This window comes from Oncorhynchus clarkii, chromosome 5, assembly GCF_045791955.1.
Source record: "Oncorhynchus clarkii lewisi isolate Uvic-CL-2024 chromosome 5, UVic_Ocla_1.0, whole genome shotgun sequence".
Classification (NCBI taxonomy): domain Eukaryota; kingdom Metazoa; phylum Chordata; class Actinopteri; order Salmoniformes; family Salmonidae; genus Oncorhynchus; species Oncorhynchus clarkii.
The window spans coordinates 28171837-28186002 of NC_092151.1; the positions used below are offsets into that span (position 1 = coordinate 28171837).

Sequence of the window (14166 nt, forward strand, 5' to 3'; positions counted from 1 at the left end):
CAGACAATTTGCATGGATTAGGCCTGAGCGGTCAACTCCTCCTGATCGTGACATCAGAGCGGATTACCGACGCACAAAGCGCCTTTAAAAGACTGCTGTGTTTCAACATAATATTTACGGAGCTGCACCCGCCGTATTCCGCCTCTTCGTAGGCAACACTGCCGTGTGCTCTGCACCACTTTTTCGTGAGCGCAGTGAGATATCAGAGCCCGCCAATTCTACCCCTGGGTCTGAGAAACACCTGTGTAAACTAAGCAAAATATCCACACCACGGTGTCAACCACACAAAACAAGCTATTCAAGGACACTCGCTCCCTGCTCTTATCAGAATATACTAGGCTATATATAGGCTGTGGGCTACGTTATCTAGGGAGAACATTATTCCCTAGAACGCACTCCCACCTCAGTCACATGACTCTCTTCACCGTAACAGAGCTGTCGTTACCGTGACAACATGTGACTGAAGATACTGATGTGAGTAGTAACCATGGTAATGGTATCCAATCTTTGATCACCACCCCTCCCCCAGTAGCGGTGTGTGGGTAAAATCACTGGGGAAGCCAAGCCAGGAGAAATGTGCCATATTACAACCTATGTGTTGTGATCATTGTATGTTTGCTCTATAACCTGTTAGTTCATATGCCTTGACACTGTGATATTTAGGGCTAAGGCTGAGAGACAATAAGAAGGCACAGTAGCAGAATAAATTCAACCACATCTGTGTTTCATCACAAAACCAGAGAGCAACCTCTGTCTGGTGAAGTCCACAAAGCATATTGTATGTTACAAACAGTTAAATGACCTACAGCTTGGTCAAGCAAGTTCATGTTTCTGTCATTTTCAAGACTACTAAACGTGATTTAGAATCACGAGTTAACGTAAGTCACAAAGAAAACAAGACTATTCCAGCTAGCATCATTTAAACGTTAACATTTCAACCTCATCAAATCACCAATACTTAGTCTAATACAGTGACAACTAAAATATACCCAAAACAATTTAGTTCAACCAACATAAGCAAAATATGATGTGGCTGTCCATGCCACTGATTTCTGTGTGTGTGTATGTGTGCGTGCTGAAAAACATGCTGACTCACCCTAACTGTAGAGAAACACCAATGCCATCCTCCTCTCTGTCATGTTGCCTAAACGGTCTATCACTCTGTCATACAGTACACACTTTTATTTTTTGTTGTCCTAGACTACCTGGCTAAAATGCTTGATCGCTAGCCTAACTTCCTTTGATGGGCAACGATGAGCCTGCGAGTTAACATTAGCCTTCTACATTAGCTACATATTGAACTTCCATCCTCTCAGGCAAAGGGCACAATGTATGAAATAATGGTTGGATCAGAATCGCCATTATAATCATTGGCCAGTACTGAGAATTAAGTCAAACCACAAGTCCAAATCCCTATCTCCATCCATGGCTAATTTAGGAAAGGGACCATTTTAGCTACCTAGCTAGCCACTGGAGGAGAAAAACAATGAGATGCAACAATAATATTTTTTTCTGTAAATGGAGTTAGTGTGAAGCCAAATCCAAACTGCCTTCCCTTGACAATATTTTTTTTTGGGGGGGGGTGTGCCAGGACCATTGAAATGTGAGCTCACTCAGCTGATTGGTTATTATTTAATTGTAAAACAAATTCAAGGGAGGCCAAATGCTTGCTGGCTTCCCTTGCATTCAATACTACGGGCGGCAACAACATCATACTCTTTTTGACCAGACAGCATCAGAAGACCCTCAATATTTATTGGAGAGGAGCATCAAGCTCATCATCTTGCATATTCACCACCCTGTGAAGTTCATCAAAACTTATTTAATCTGTAGCTAATAAATTGCATTGTTTCCTGAATCGTAGTGGGAGGACCACACAACATATCATCATCGTGTGACTCCAAATTTACTTTGATGTGATGGTTATAATAATCGTCAGTTTACAATTGGCTCATTCATCCCCCTCCTCTCCCCTGTAACTATTCCCCAGGTCGTTGCTGTAAATGAGAACGTGTTCTCAGTCAACTTACCTGGTAAAATAACGGATAATAATAATCATTATTATTATCTCAATATTTGTTCATAAAGGCATTTCCACCATCATTTCTCACAAAGTTCATTTTACCGACACAAGATTATCCCACCATGTCAAACGAACAAATTGTCTGTCTGCATTTATACAACTGTCCAGGCATTTCATGTTTTTCAGCCCAGTCATTACTTTTTTCATGTGTCAGGTAATTCATCTGCATGAATGGTTAGATGGAAACTTGGGCTTCCGAGTGGCGCATCGGTCTAAGGCACTGCTTCTCAGTGCTAGAGGTGTCACTACAGACCCTGGTTTGATCACAGGCTGTATCACAACCAGCTGTGATTGGGAGTCCCATAGGGAGGCGCACAATTGGTACAGCGTCGTCTGGGTTAGGACTTGGCCGGGGTAGGCCGTCATTGTAAATAAAAATGTGTTCTTAACTGACATGACTGGCTAAGAGCATGCTTAAAACCCATCTCTGAAAATACCATTCATAAATGTTTGATCAGGCTCATTACAGTGTTGTCACGCAAAACCAATGGGCCACATGCAATACCTCCAGAATTGTTCATGCAGTAGCCTTCTTCCAGGCTTAAACTACACTGAAGAAAGCAAGGGATGGATGGTGTAGTATTGCCTGGGCTGGGCTGCAGGTGGCACTGTCCAATAGCTGAACTGGTCTTAATCTTCTGATATGAGTTGACCAACCACATGGTATCAATATCCTGTATTTATAGAATATATACACTACATGGCTTAAACCATTTCCATAACAGTCCACTCCCATAAGCAATGTGTGACATTTGAATATATATTAAAGGTTAATGTCCTATCTCTTGCATTATTACAGTAATAATATTATTACTTGGATGATCTTTGGTGCAGTTCAAAAACAGGGAGTTCATACAAACTCACACTGGTAACTTCTGGTTGAGAGACAAATGATTTTGGGATTCTGTCGTTGATGATTGTTCTGAAAGGGGGGAAAGGGGGGAAAGGGGGGACTAGCTATTATCCATCTGGGCTGGGCAGACCCCGCGGATAGGTGGGGCCCAGAAGGACCAGTCCTCTGGCACCTTGCCACATTCTGAACAGAACACGTCAGGGTATCAGCTTACACACAAATGCACTGTGTCGACCCAAACTAGGCTACAGATGTCATATTTTTAAACCACACGTGGGTGTTAATGAAACTATTGTCCCAATGTTTACAAGGTGCTTGAGAAATGGCATGCTGTTATTTATACTGTTTTTGTTGATTGGCATTTCATGACGATTGGGGTAGTTTCCGTAAAAATGGATTTCTGTGTAGCATGCTGGTTCAGTTCTCTCAATGCTTGGCCTTACATTAGAAATGACCCCACTCTTCTCTCTTAGCAAATTAAATGGATTGATTGCTCAAGTCTGGCCCTCCTTCACATAATCAAGTGTATATACTGTAATATTTCACCCAGAATGGACTCCATCTGTTTTTCTCTCATAGCATTTCCCTGCACCTTCATGAAAGAGGGAAAGACAGACCAGGCAGTTAAAGTACATATGGAGAACAAATGTGGGATAACATGTGTCTTATGACTAGCATCAGACCCTCTCTGCACAATCCATCACCCTGAAGCCTGTTTACTTTTACCTCCCTCTGACATTAATTTGCTTCAGTTCTGAAGAAGATGACAAAATATAACAGAGAACCATCTTATTATAAAAGCCACTCTAAAGCTGGCTGTCCTCTTGTGATTTACTTCTGACACTTTTTACACATAATTCCTTCCAATCAGGCCACTTTTTCAGCTACAAAGTTTCCGTGTGTGTGTGTGTGTGTGTGTGTTTTAACAGCAAGGAATTAAGGGCTAGTTCGTGATGTTCATTTTTGCATGTCATGGACATGTACACAAACCTACAACATGCATCACAGACCGGCCAGGCAAAAGGAATTGCAGCTTATAAACGTTTCAGCTTTTATTGGTAGCATGTCTTACTTGCTGAAATTGTTTTGTGTTTTGTATTATTATTATTTTGTTTCCTGTAGACAAGTTGCGAGCCATAACTGAACATCATATTCTTGTGAACTGAGAGCCAGTGATTGACGTTCTGGAGAACCCAGCCAAGAACAGCTGGAGTCCAGGTTACTTGGGGACTGACTGGTCAAGAAATACCCTGGGGTAAACACACCGATTTTAGGCTATGTTATTCATCAATACAATTGCAGTGATGACCAGCATTATTAGAGACAAATAAAAAATAGAAAATAAAAATAATTGCCATTATACTGAACAAAAATATAAACGCAACATGTAAAGTTTCATGAGCTGAAATAAAAGATCCCAGAAATGTTCCATTCACACAAAAAGCTTATTTCTCTCAAATGTGGTGCACAAATTTGTTTACATTTCTCCTTTGCCAAGATAATTCAGCCACCTGACAGGTGTGGCATATCAAGAAGCTGATTAAACAGCATGATAATTGCACAGGTGCACCTTGTGCTTGGGACAATAAAAGGCCACACTAAAATGTGCATTTTTGACACAACACAATGCCACAGATGTCTCAAATCTCGAGGGAACATGCAACTGGCATGCTGACTGCAGAAATGTCCAACAGAGCTGTTGCCAGATAATTAAATGTTAATTTCTCTACAATAAGCCGCCTCCAACATCGTTTTAGAGAATTTGCCAGAACATCCACCCGGCCTCACAACCACAGACCACGTGTAACCATGCCAGCTCAGGATCTCCACATCCGGCTTCTTCGCCTGCGGGATCCTCTGAGGAGGGGTGGTGCTGAGGAGTATTTCTGTCTGTAATAAAGCACTTTTGTGGGGAAAAACACATTTTTATTTGCTGGGCCTGGCTCCCAAGTGGGTGGGCCTATGACCTCCCAGGCCCACCCATTTCTGCGCTCCTGCCCAGTCATGTGAAATCAATAGATTAGGGCCTAATGAATTTATTTAAATTGATTGATTTGTTTCTATGAATTGTAAAAGTAAAATCTTTGTAAGTGTTGCATTTATGTTTTTGTTCAGTATAAATACAAAAGCAGTATACCTCAAAGGCTACTTCCCACAATGTAAATGAAGACAAAATCTTGGGGAATCTGAGGTGAGGGAAGTGAGAGAGAGTTCTGGAGCTCTGTAAGAGTCTGGTTCAGATTATTACCAGAGTCTCCCTCCTTCCTTCCCTCCCTCTCTCTCTCCTCCTCACAGCACTGCTGTCTGGACAGAGTCTTCTTATCTGAGACTGTACAGTGTGCTGGCAGTTTGTGAGCTTGAGAGATTGATATTGATTGACAGACACAGACACACAGGACCAGACAGAGAAATACTGACAGTGTGGACCTCGAGCTGGCTTTGATTTTGGTTGGGACACACAATCGCTCGTGCATTAGTTTGAAGGTACTTCCGCTTGTCTCCTGTTTTTGGATTTTTTTTTAATTTAAGACTGCAATGCTTCCATTCTACCTCTTCACCCTGTTTGGTGAGTATAGAAAACAAATCTACAGTGAATATGTGTATGTTTTTATACATGCAGTGGTGCTTGTTTTAGTGTCTGTATGATTCATCCATCTTCTCTCTTCTTCCAGCCACAGTCCAAGCCCAGATCCAGCATTTGCCAGGCTCCTGTAGCTTTGAGTCCAGCACCTGTGGATACACGTCAGACCCAAACTTTTTAAGCTGGACGCTCAACAAAGATGGTAGGAGACTTTGAAAAAGGTTGAAGACTATCCCCTTTAATAACACTGACAAGTGCCTATAATACAGTAGCTTCCCACTGCACACAGACATCAATTCAACGTCTATTCCACATTGGTTCAACTAAATTTTATTGAAATTACATGGAAACTACGTTGATTCAACCAGCATGTGCCCTGTGGGTTATCCCCCTTAAAGTGCTTGAAATATATGGCAACTTGTTGCTTATTGAAAACATGAGAAGACTGTCCTCTCTTCTATACAGCAGAGATGATAAGGGCTTATTACAAGGATTTTAAGTTTCTAGTAGTGTCTGTGGTAGTATCTGTAGTAGTGTCTGTAGTGGTGTCTGTGGTAGTGTCTGTAGTAGTGTCTGTAGTGGTGTCGGTGGTAGTGTCTGTAGTAGTGTCTGTAGTAGTGTCTGTAGTGGTGTCTGCAGTAATATATGTGGTAGTGTCTGTGGTAGTGTCTGTGGTAGTGTCTGTAGTAGTGTCTGTAGTAGTGCCTGTTGTAGTGTCTGTAGTAGTGTCTGTAGTAGTGTCTGTAGTGGTGTCTGTAGTAGTGTCTGCAGTAGTATATGTGGTAGTGTCTGTGGTAGTGTCTGTGGTAGTGTCTGTAGTGGTGTCTGTGGTAGGCCTAGCTGTACTAGTTGTTGTACTTGTTGATGTGGTTTATGCAGTTGTTGCTCTGATGGAGAGAAAGTGGGGAGAGAGAGAGCCATCTGGACTGCGTTTCCAGCACACATCTGGAAACAGTGAAATAACAGATTTAGGCATTCAACGCTCTCAGATTTGGTACTTAGTAGTACTATTATATCCCAGAATGATCAAAGGACACATAATAATGCAGATTTGATTTTTTATGACAACTACTATATGTAATCATTATGTTTGCCTTAAGACGGGGACTACTATATTTAAACTGTAAGAAGAATGTGTCTCTTCCTGTTTTTGTCCATTACTTGTGTCCTGTTGTGGCAGACCGTCCACCCTCCTTCCTCTTCATCATCTGTTTCCTCTCTTCCTTTTTTCATCCATCCTTCCCTGCCACTGTCACCCTAGGCATCCTTAGAAAAAAAGCCTAATGACAATGGATTAAGTAGGTCCTGTTATACTCTCTTCCTCTCTTGCTCTTTTCATAGAACCTCTATTCAAACTGTTTCTCTGTTCTCAGGGTCTTTCATCTCAGTGGACCCAGGCCTAGAGGACCAGGATGGGCAGGAAGAGAGGTCAGAGGGAGAGGAGAGGTCAGAGGGGGAGGGCAGGGCAGTTCTGCTGGGCCCATCCATGGAGCAGGAGGACTGGAGCTGTCTGAGGCTGGTGTACCAACTTTCCGGGTCGGGCTTTCTACAGGTCCAACAGCGCAGAGAGGGCGAGAGCTTCGACCGGGCCCTGTGGAGCACCCAGACTGCCTCCGACAGCTGGCTCATCTCCAGCATTGACCTCCAGAACAGCACCGAGCCGTACAGGGTAAACAACACACCCTCAGGAACATGGGAGGCACATACACACTGTTAAAATGTATGGGCTAATATAAACACTGCCATACTTAGGTGGAGGAATGGGGCCTGGAAAATATTCTAAAGACCCCCCCAAAAGATAAACATTGATAAGTCCAAACATGAACATGAGTACATGACATGCATGTACTGTATCTGCTGCTCAATCTCAGGTCTGGTCTGATAACTGCTGCTATGTATTGCATGTGACATCTTAATGGTGCTTCCTGCTGCACTCAACCTGACTGATGATAGAAACATGCACTGCACACAGGCAGTCAGGCACAAGCATTACAGTAACTAACCATGCACTTGACCTTCAACCTGCCTGGGGGGACCTGCCTTAGCAACACTCACCTGGGAGCTGGGAACTGTACCATTAGCCTATGGTGGTATAGTCTATATGTTGTACATTCCCACCCAACATAATGGGGCACAGACATACTGTCCAATACCTCCATATCCCCTCCTCATTCTTTACCTATTGAGGGCTATTACTGAACATCCGTTTCCCATCAGATTGCCATTGACGGCAGACCTGGTGAGAGCAAAGGTAGTAGTGTGGCCATCTTTGAGATACGCATCAACCCTGGATACTGCTTAGGTCAGTGAGTCACACCCATATCATATACCCTCGAGATTTGTAAGACTTTGAAAGTGACTGATATCATGCACAAACACACAGGTACGCATTAATGCACACACACGCGCGTGCACGATGACAACACAATGACTGATTCCGTATCACTTTTCATCCAACAAAACATGTTCATTATGTGACAATAACATTACAATAGTCACATTTATATTTTATCTAGTGTATATGAAATGTTAATGATATATAATGTATGTGCTTTCCTCTTTTACTCATTTTATCATCTGCCTGTTTAACTTGCTCTATTTACTATAATAAAATATAACAATAAGTTTTTAATTAGAGAGGCCCCTCGGTCCGCTTCCTCACAGGGAAGCGTTGTATTAATGGTTTACTGTCCTGTTGTCTCAAGAGTGTGACTACGAGGAGTCGCACCTTTGTGGCTACAGAAACCAGTGGAACACCAATGTCAACTGGTACAGGGGAGGAGGAGCTGCCCGGGACACTCAGAGCAACATACCTTACGTCCACACGCACAACGGAGCAGGTGAAGCCTTAGCAACTCACATATTTAAATGCTAGTAGATGTATAGCAGATATCGCAGCTCAACACTCAAAAATAATATACCACTGCTCAACACAGGCCACAAGCAAATGACACAGTCAAAATGAACAAGAACCAAAACAAATAACTCAATAAAGTATTAACACTCAACAGAACAAGGGCATTTCGTACGTTCAGCAGGGGACACTCAACTGGCCTCCTGCTAAGTTCATTTATTTTTTATTTTTTCATATGGCAGCAGAATGCCAAAATATTGTAGTACAATGGACAATAGAATCTAGGGAGTTTGGTTGGTATCATCCATAATGGCTTCAAGTTGAAAATCAAAGCTGCCATTGCCCTCCCAGGTCACTACATGTATGTAGATTCTGTGCACGCCAAGACATTCCAGGAGGTAGCCAAACTGGTGTCCGCTATGACAACGGTGCCCATGTCGGGCTGCCTAAGCTTCCAGTACCAGCGGGGTGAGGAGCGAGGGAACCTGTTCTCTGTCTACACCAGGGACCAGGCAGGCCAGTACCAGGAGCTGTGGAGAGCAGACCCAGAGGACCAGAGCCTTAATGACTGGACTGCTACCACCTTGGAGTGGATACCTGTGCAGGTGGACATCAAGGCACCTTTCCCTCTGCAGGTCAGTGGGGTGCAGATGTTTTCACAAGGAGTGCACATTGGATTTACATTCTGATTGAATACTGAGTACAGTGAGCAGCATGTTCACTTCTTCATGTGTTTGCCTGATCTGCGGATGTTCGATGAGTGTGATTGTATGTGTACACCGGCTCTCTACAGGTGGTGTTTGAAGTCACCTTCAACAGCCCCAGAGGGGGTCACGTGGCACTCGATGATATCGCCTTCTCTCCTGAGTTCTGTAGTGCAGAGACAGGTGGGTCTGTTTGGTCTCTCTCCTCCTGTTTCCATCACACAGTAGATTTACATTTGACTTTATATTAACTCTCATGACTGATATGGATGGAGTTGAAAGGTAAAAGAGGAGAAAAGCATTATGTTAAAGAGTATTGGGCTGCAGCGTCCTAATGTGTCCCATCTGTGCTACAGAGCCAACATTTGATCCCTCCATCGCCAACTGTGACTTTGAGGTGGGTTTCTGCCACTACACCCAGGATCAGATGGAAGGATCCCCATGGAAGAGAGTGTCAGTCAAGCCCAACATCTACAGGACTGGGGACCACACAACAGGGGCAGGTCAGAAATTATACAATGTTGATCACACAAAGATACAAGAAGCAATGAGTAAACAACAGATTGTTTCTCTAGCTGCTCCTGCTGACCATTTGCAATGCATTCAATTTGACTTCGGTAAAAACCTAAAGCGTTTAAAGTGTCAGAAAGACCAGTGCCTGGTGCAAAGTGAAAATGTTCCATGGCAAAACGATAGACAGGAAACAGAGCTGCCAAAGACAATATTAAGAGTTCTTTCTCTCCCCACAGGGTCCTTTCTTCTAGCTCACTCTCGGCTGAGTCCACGTGCTGGCTATATTAGCCGCCTGCTCGGGCCTCCTCTGCCCGGCAACATGAAGTACTGTCTGAGGTTCCACTACTCTCTCCGTGGATTCCTACAGACAGACCAGGCACTCACCGTTTACCTTCAGGGTCAGAGTGGAATCATACAGGACAGGATATGGACCCAGAACGACAAGTCCAGAGGTGTCTGGATAGCAACGGACATCACCTTCCAGAGTCCACAGGCTGCAAAGGTAAAATGTATTAAAATATATTAACGCTCTAATGCACACATTTTGGTTTAAAAAATATATAACCCCCCCCCCACCACTATCAGATGGTACTCCCTAACTCTTCGATTAGGCTACTTTCACTGATAGAATGTCCATGTGTCCATTGCCTGTGAATATCAGTATATCAGTATATGTTCAAAAACTATCAAATATGCTAATTTAGAGGTCCCTACACAAGGACATATTTTTTATTGTCAAGTTCTCTCTATTTAAACATGCCAAATAATGAAATAAATGTATTGCTCACACCATGCACTCACATCGCTCTGCTTCCTGAAAGAAGGCCCCTGCCCCAATTCATACATCATACCAACTTCTGCATCTCATTGGAACTTTTGCAGACATGATATCACATATTGTCATGAATTTCAAAATAATGCCTGAGGGCAATGATGTGCCATAGAGGGTTAAGTAACCCCAGTAGAGGGTTAAGTAACCCCAGTAGAGGGTTAAGTAACCCCAGTAGAGGGTTAAGTAACCCCTGTAGAGGGTTAAGTAACCCCAGTAGAGGGTTAAGTAACCCCAGTAGAGGGTTAAGTAACCCCAGTAGAGGGTTAAGTAACCCCAGTAGAGGGTTAAGTAACCCCTGTAGAGGGTTAAGTAACCCCAGTAGAGGGTTAAGTAACCCCAGTAGAGGGTTAAGTAACCCCAGTAGAGGGTTAAGTAACCCCAGTAGAGGGTTAAGTAACCCCTGTAGAGGGTTAAGTAACCCCAGTAGAGGGTTAAGTAACCCCAGTAGAGGGTTAAGTAACCCCTGTAGAGGGTTAAGTAACCCCAGTAGAGGGTTAAGTAACCCCAGTAGAGGGTTAAGTAACCCCAGTAGAGGGTTAAGTAACCCCTGTAGAGGGTTAAGTAACCCCAGTAGAGGGTTAAGTAACCCCAGTAGAGGGTTAAGTAACCCCTGTAGAGGGTTAAGTAACCCCAGTAGAGGGTTAAGTAACCCCAGTAGAGGGTTAAGTAACCCCTGTAGAGGGTAAAGTAACCCCAGTAGAGGGTTAAGTAACCCCAGTAGAGGGTTAAGTAACCCCTGTAGAGGGTTAAGTAACCCCAGTAGAGGGTTAAGTAACCCCAGTAGAGGGTTAAGTAACCCCTGTAGAGGGTTAAGTAACCCCAGTAGAGGGTTAAGTAACCCCAGTAGAGGGTTAAGTAACCCCTGTAGAGGGTTAAGTAACCCCAGTAGAGGGTTAAGTAACCCCAGTAGAGGGTTAAGTAACCCCAGTAGAGGGTTAAGTAACCCCTGTAGAGGGTTAAGTAACCCCAGTAGAGGGTTAAGTAACCCCAGTAGAGGGTTAAGTAACCCTAGTAGAGGGTTAAGTAACCCCAGTAGAGGGTTAAGTAACCCCAGTAGAGGGTTAAGTAACCCCTGTAGAGGGTTAAGTAACCTCAGTAGAGGGTTAAGTAACCCCAGTAGAGGGTTAAGTAACCCCAGTAGAGGGTTAAGTAACCCCTGTAGAGGGTTAAGTAACCCCAGTAGAGGGTTAAGTAACCCCAGTAGAGGGTTAAGTAACCCCTGTAGAGGGTTAAGTAACCCCAGTAGAGGGTTAAGTAACCCCAGTAGAGGGTTAAGTAACCCCTGTAGAGGGTTAAGTAACCCCAGTAGAGGGTTAAGTAACCCCAGTAGAGGGTTAAGTAACCCCAGTAGAGGGTTAAGTAACCCCAGTAGAGGGTTAATTCCCTCTTTAGTTCGTCAGTTGTTTTCCTTCCTCGTCACAATTGATATCCTGTGTATGCCCTGCCTATAATGTTTTATATGTAACTGAAACTGTTGTGTTGGGGGCTTTGAAGTTTGTTCAGCCTTACATAGCTCATATCTTTGACATATTTTTTTAATTCTCAGTCCTTTGGTTTGGCTCCAGCTTTGTAAGCAGCAGCAGTTAGACGACCAGGTTTAATACGTTTGACATAAAATGAAACAGGATGCCGAAGTCAGTAGTCAGAGATTCTCCTCACTGGGTTTTCTTTGTAAACTCTTTTGCCCTGATAAAACAAGCATTATTTGTTCAAAATCTAAACATTACCCTATCACAGTTAATTACTGTAAATAGGTGTAAGTCTGTCTGCAAATGCATTATGCAGTTACATTTTTTCAGAAGCTATATCCTCTGAGAATGTATGTTGTTGAAGGCTTTGCTCCTGCTGTCCAGGTGGTGTTTGTCAGCACATGTACAAACTTCTGGGACTGTGGTTCAGTTGCTCTGGATGACATCAGTGTGAGCCTCGGGGACTGTGATCTTACAGCAGGTAACTTCATCCTCACTGATGCCCACAGGATCTCTGGGAGTTATAGTGTCTCTATGATAAACACATTGTCCCTTGAGAGTCATTTTGGGTGTCCATCTGCAGGTTTACTCCTGTCTGTCCCTGGGCATTGTAACTTTGAGATGGGTCACTGTGGGTATATTCAAGACAAGGAGGATGATAAGGGTGACTGGGTACTGGTGAGAGGGCCTACCCCTACCTCCTACACCGGGCCGAAGGGGGATCACACCACAGGAGTCGGTGAGTATCCAATGCCCTATAACATTCCTTAAAAAGAGTAATTGTGACATTGTAGTCTGTTTCCATGTTATACTGTGATAGTTGGAATTTGACCCTGTGAAACTCTGTTAGGGTACTACATGCACATTGAGGCATCTAACATGCTGCCTGGCCAGAATGCCCGGTTACTCTCCAGTCCTCTGAGGGGGTCCAGTGGTCCTCAGTGCCTACGTTTCTTCTACCAGATGTACGGCTCAGGCACAGGTGAGCTTAGCATCCATCTGAGACAGGATGGAAAGGATGTGTTGCTATGGAAACACACTGGAGAGCAGAGCATCACCTGGCTGAAAGCAACTGTGGAATACCAGAGTGACCAACAGCATCAGGCAAGTGGTGAAAAACGTCACTTCTCCACTACACACCACCCCCAAATTACAACAATATATTCAGGCAACGATTTGAAGAATTAAAGCACCCAGTCTTATTCACATGTGCTCAGGCTAAATACTTTCTTTACTGAGCATTACATTTGTTGTCCTTTTTCTCCTATTGTTCTAGGTTGTTTTTGAGGCCATCAGGGGTTCCTCAATAAGGAGTGACATAGCCATCGATGACATTGTGTTTGAAAGTGGACCATGCCCAGGTTTCTGTTGCCCGATTAATGTTATACAACCTCTACAAACAAGGATTGTGTTGAATTGTTTTGCTTTGTGCAATATTTTAACTCATGGCTCATTTTATTTTTCATCCACAGATATTGAAGTCAAAATGACCCATTCCCCAGGAAACTCAAATGACATTGAGTGAAGGAGCAGAGGACAGGAAGAGTGCTGAATAAGATGCATGCATCAATACTATGTTGCACATACGGACAAAAATGTACACAAACATTTTATTTTTGCAACTGTACTAATGGCACTGAATCGTTTTGCACATATTGAGGTCATACAAAAAATGCCTCGAATTGAGTAAAAGAGATTCTGCATTTACAACCAATCAAATTATATCACTGTACACGTTTTTAATTATCAGTCACACCTGACCCTACTTGCTCTTTGTAGAGAAATTGGTAGTAGTCAGTCAACATTTTCCAGGTAATAGAGGCTGTGTTGTATTCAAAATAATATGCATTAGATTAATGCTGAAATAAAGAGGGATGCTTATTCAACATGTGTGTCCTTGTCAGTTAGGCAAGTCAGTTAAGAACACATTCGGTATTACAATGATGGCCTACCAAAAGGCAAAAGGACAGGGGCTAGGATAAACATTTTTTTAAATAAAATATAAATATAGGACAAAACACACATCATGACAAAAGAGACAACACTAGATAAAGAGAGACCTAATAAAACAACATAGCAAGGCAGCAACACATGACAACACAGCATGGTAGCAACACAACATGCCAACAACATGGTAGCAACACAACATGAGCAGCAATAACAAAGCATGCCTTTGTCTTATGACTTTGTCTTCATTTTAAAGGTCTACAAGAGTAGTGGCACATATTTTCTGGAACTATAGCTAATATTTTAAGAATATTTGGTATTGATGCACCT

The 14166-nt window shown here is 43.1% G+C and overlaps 1 protein-coding gene across 1 annotated transcript; it reads left to right on the plus strand.

Annotated features, from left to right (window-relative positions):
• The first annotated feature begins 5242 nt into the window (after positions 1 to 5242).
• LOC139408609 (MAM domain-containing protein 2-like) lies at positions 5243 to 13775 on the plus strand. The gene is made up of 14 exons (XM_071152692.1): positions 5243 to 5502; positions 5609 to 5719; positions 6891 to 7186; positions 7735 to 7819; positions 8223 to 8357; positions 8723 to 9006; positions 9165 to 9258; positions 9432 to 9578; positions 9825 to 10090; positions 12274 to 12370; positions 12473 to 12628; positions 12740 to 12993; positions 13166 to 13250; positions 13362 to 13775. The coding sequence occupies exons 1-14, from the start codon at positions 5472 to 5474 to the stop codon at positions 13412 to 13414; spliced, it is 2094 nt and encodes a 697-aa protein (XP_071008793.1). The 5' UTR covers positions 5243 to 5471; the 3' UTR covers positions 13415 to 13775.
• The last annotated feature ends 391 nt before the right edge of the window (positions 13776 to 14166 follow it).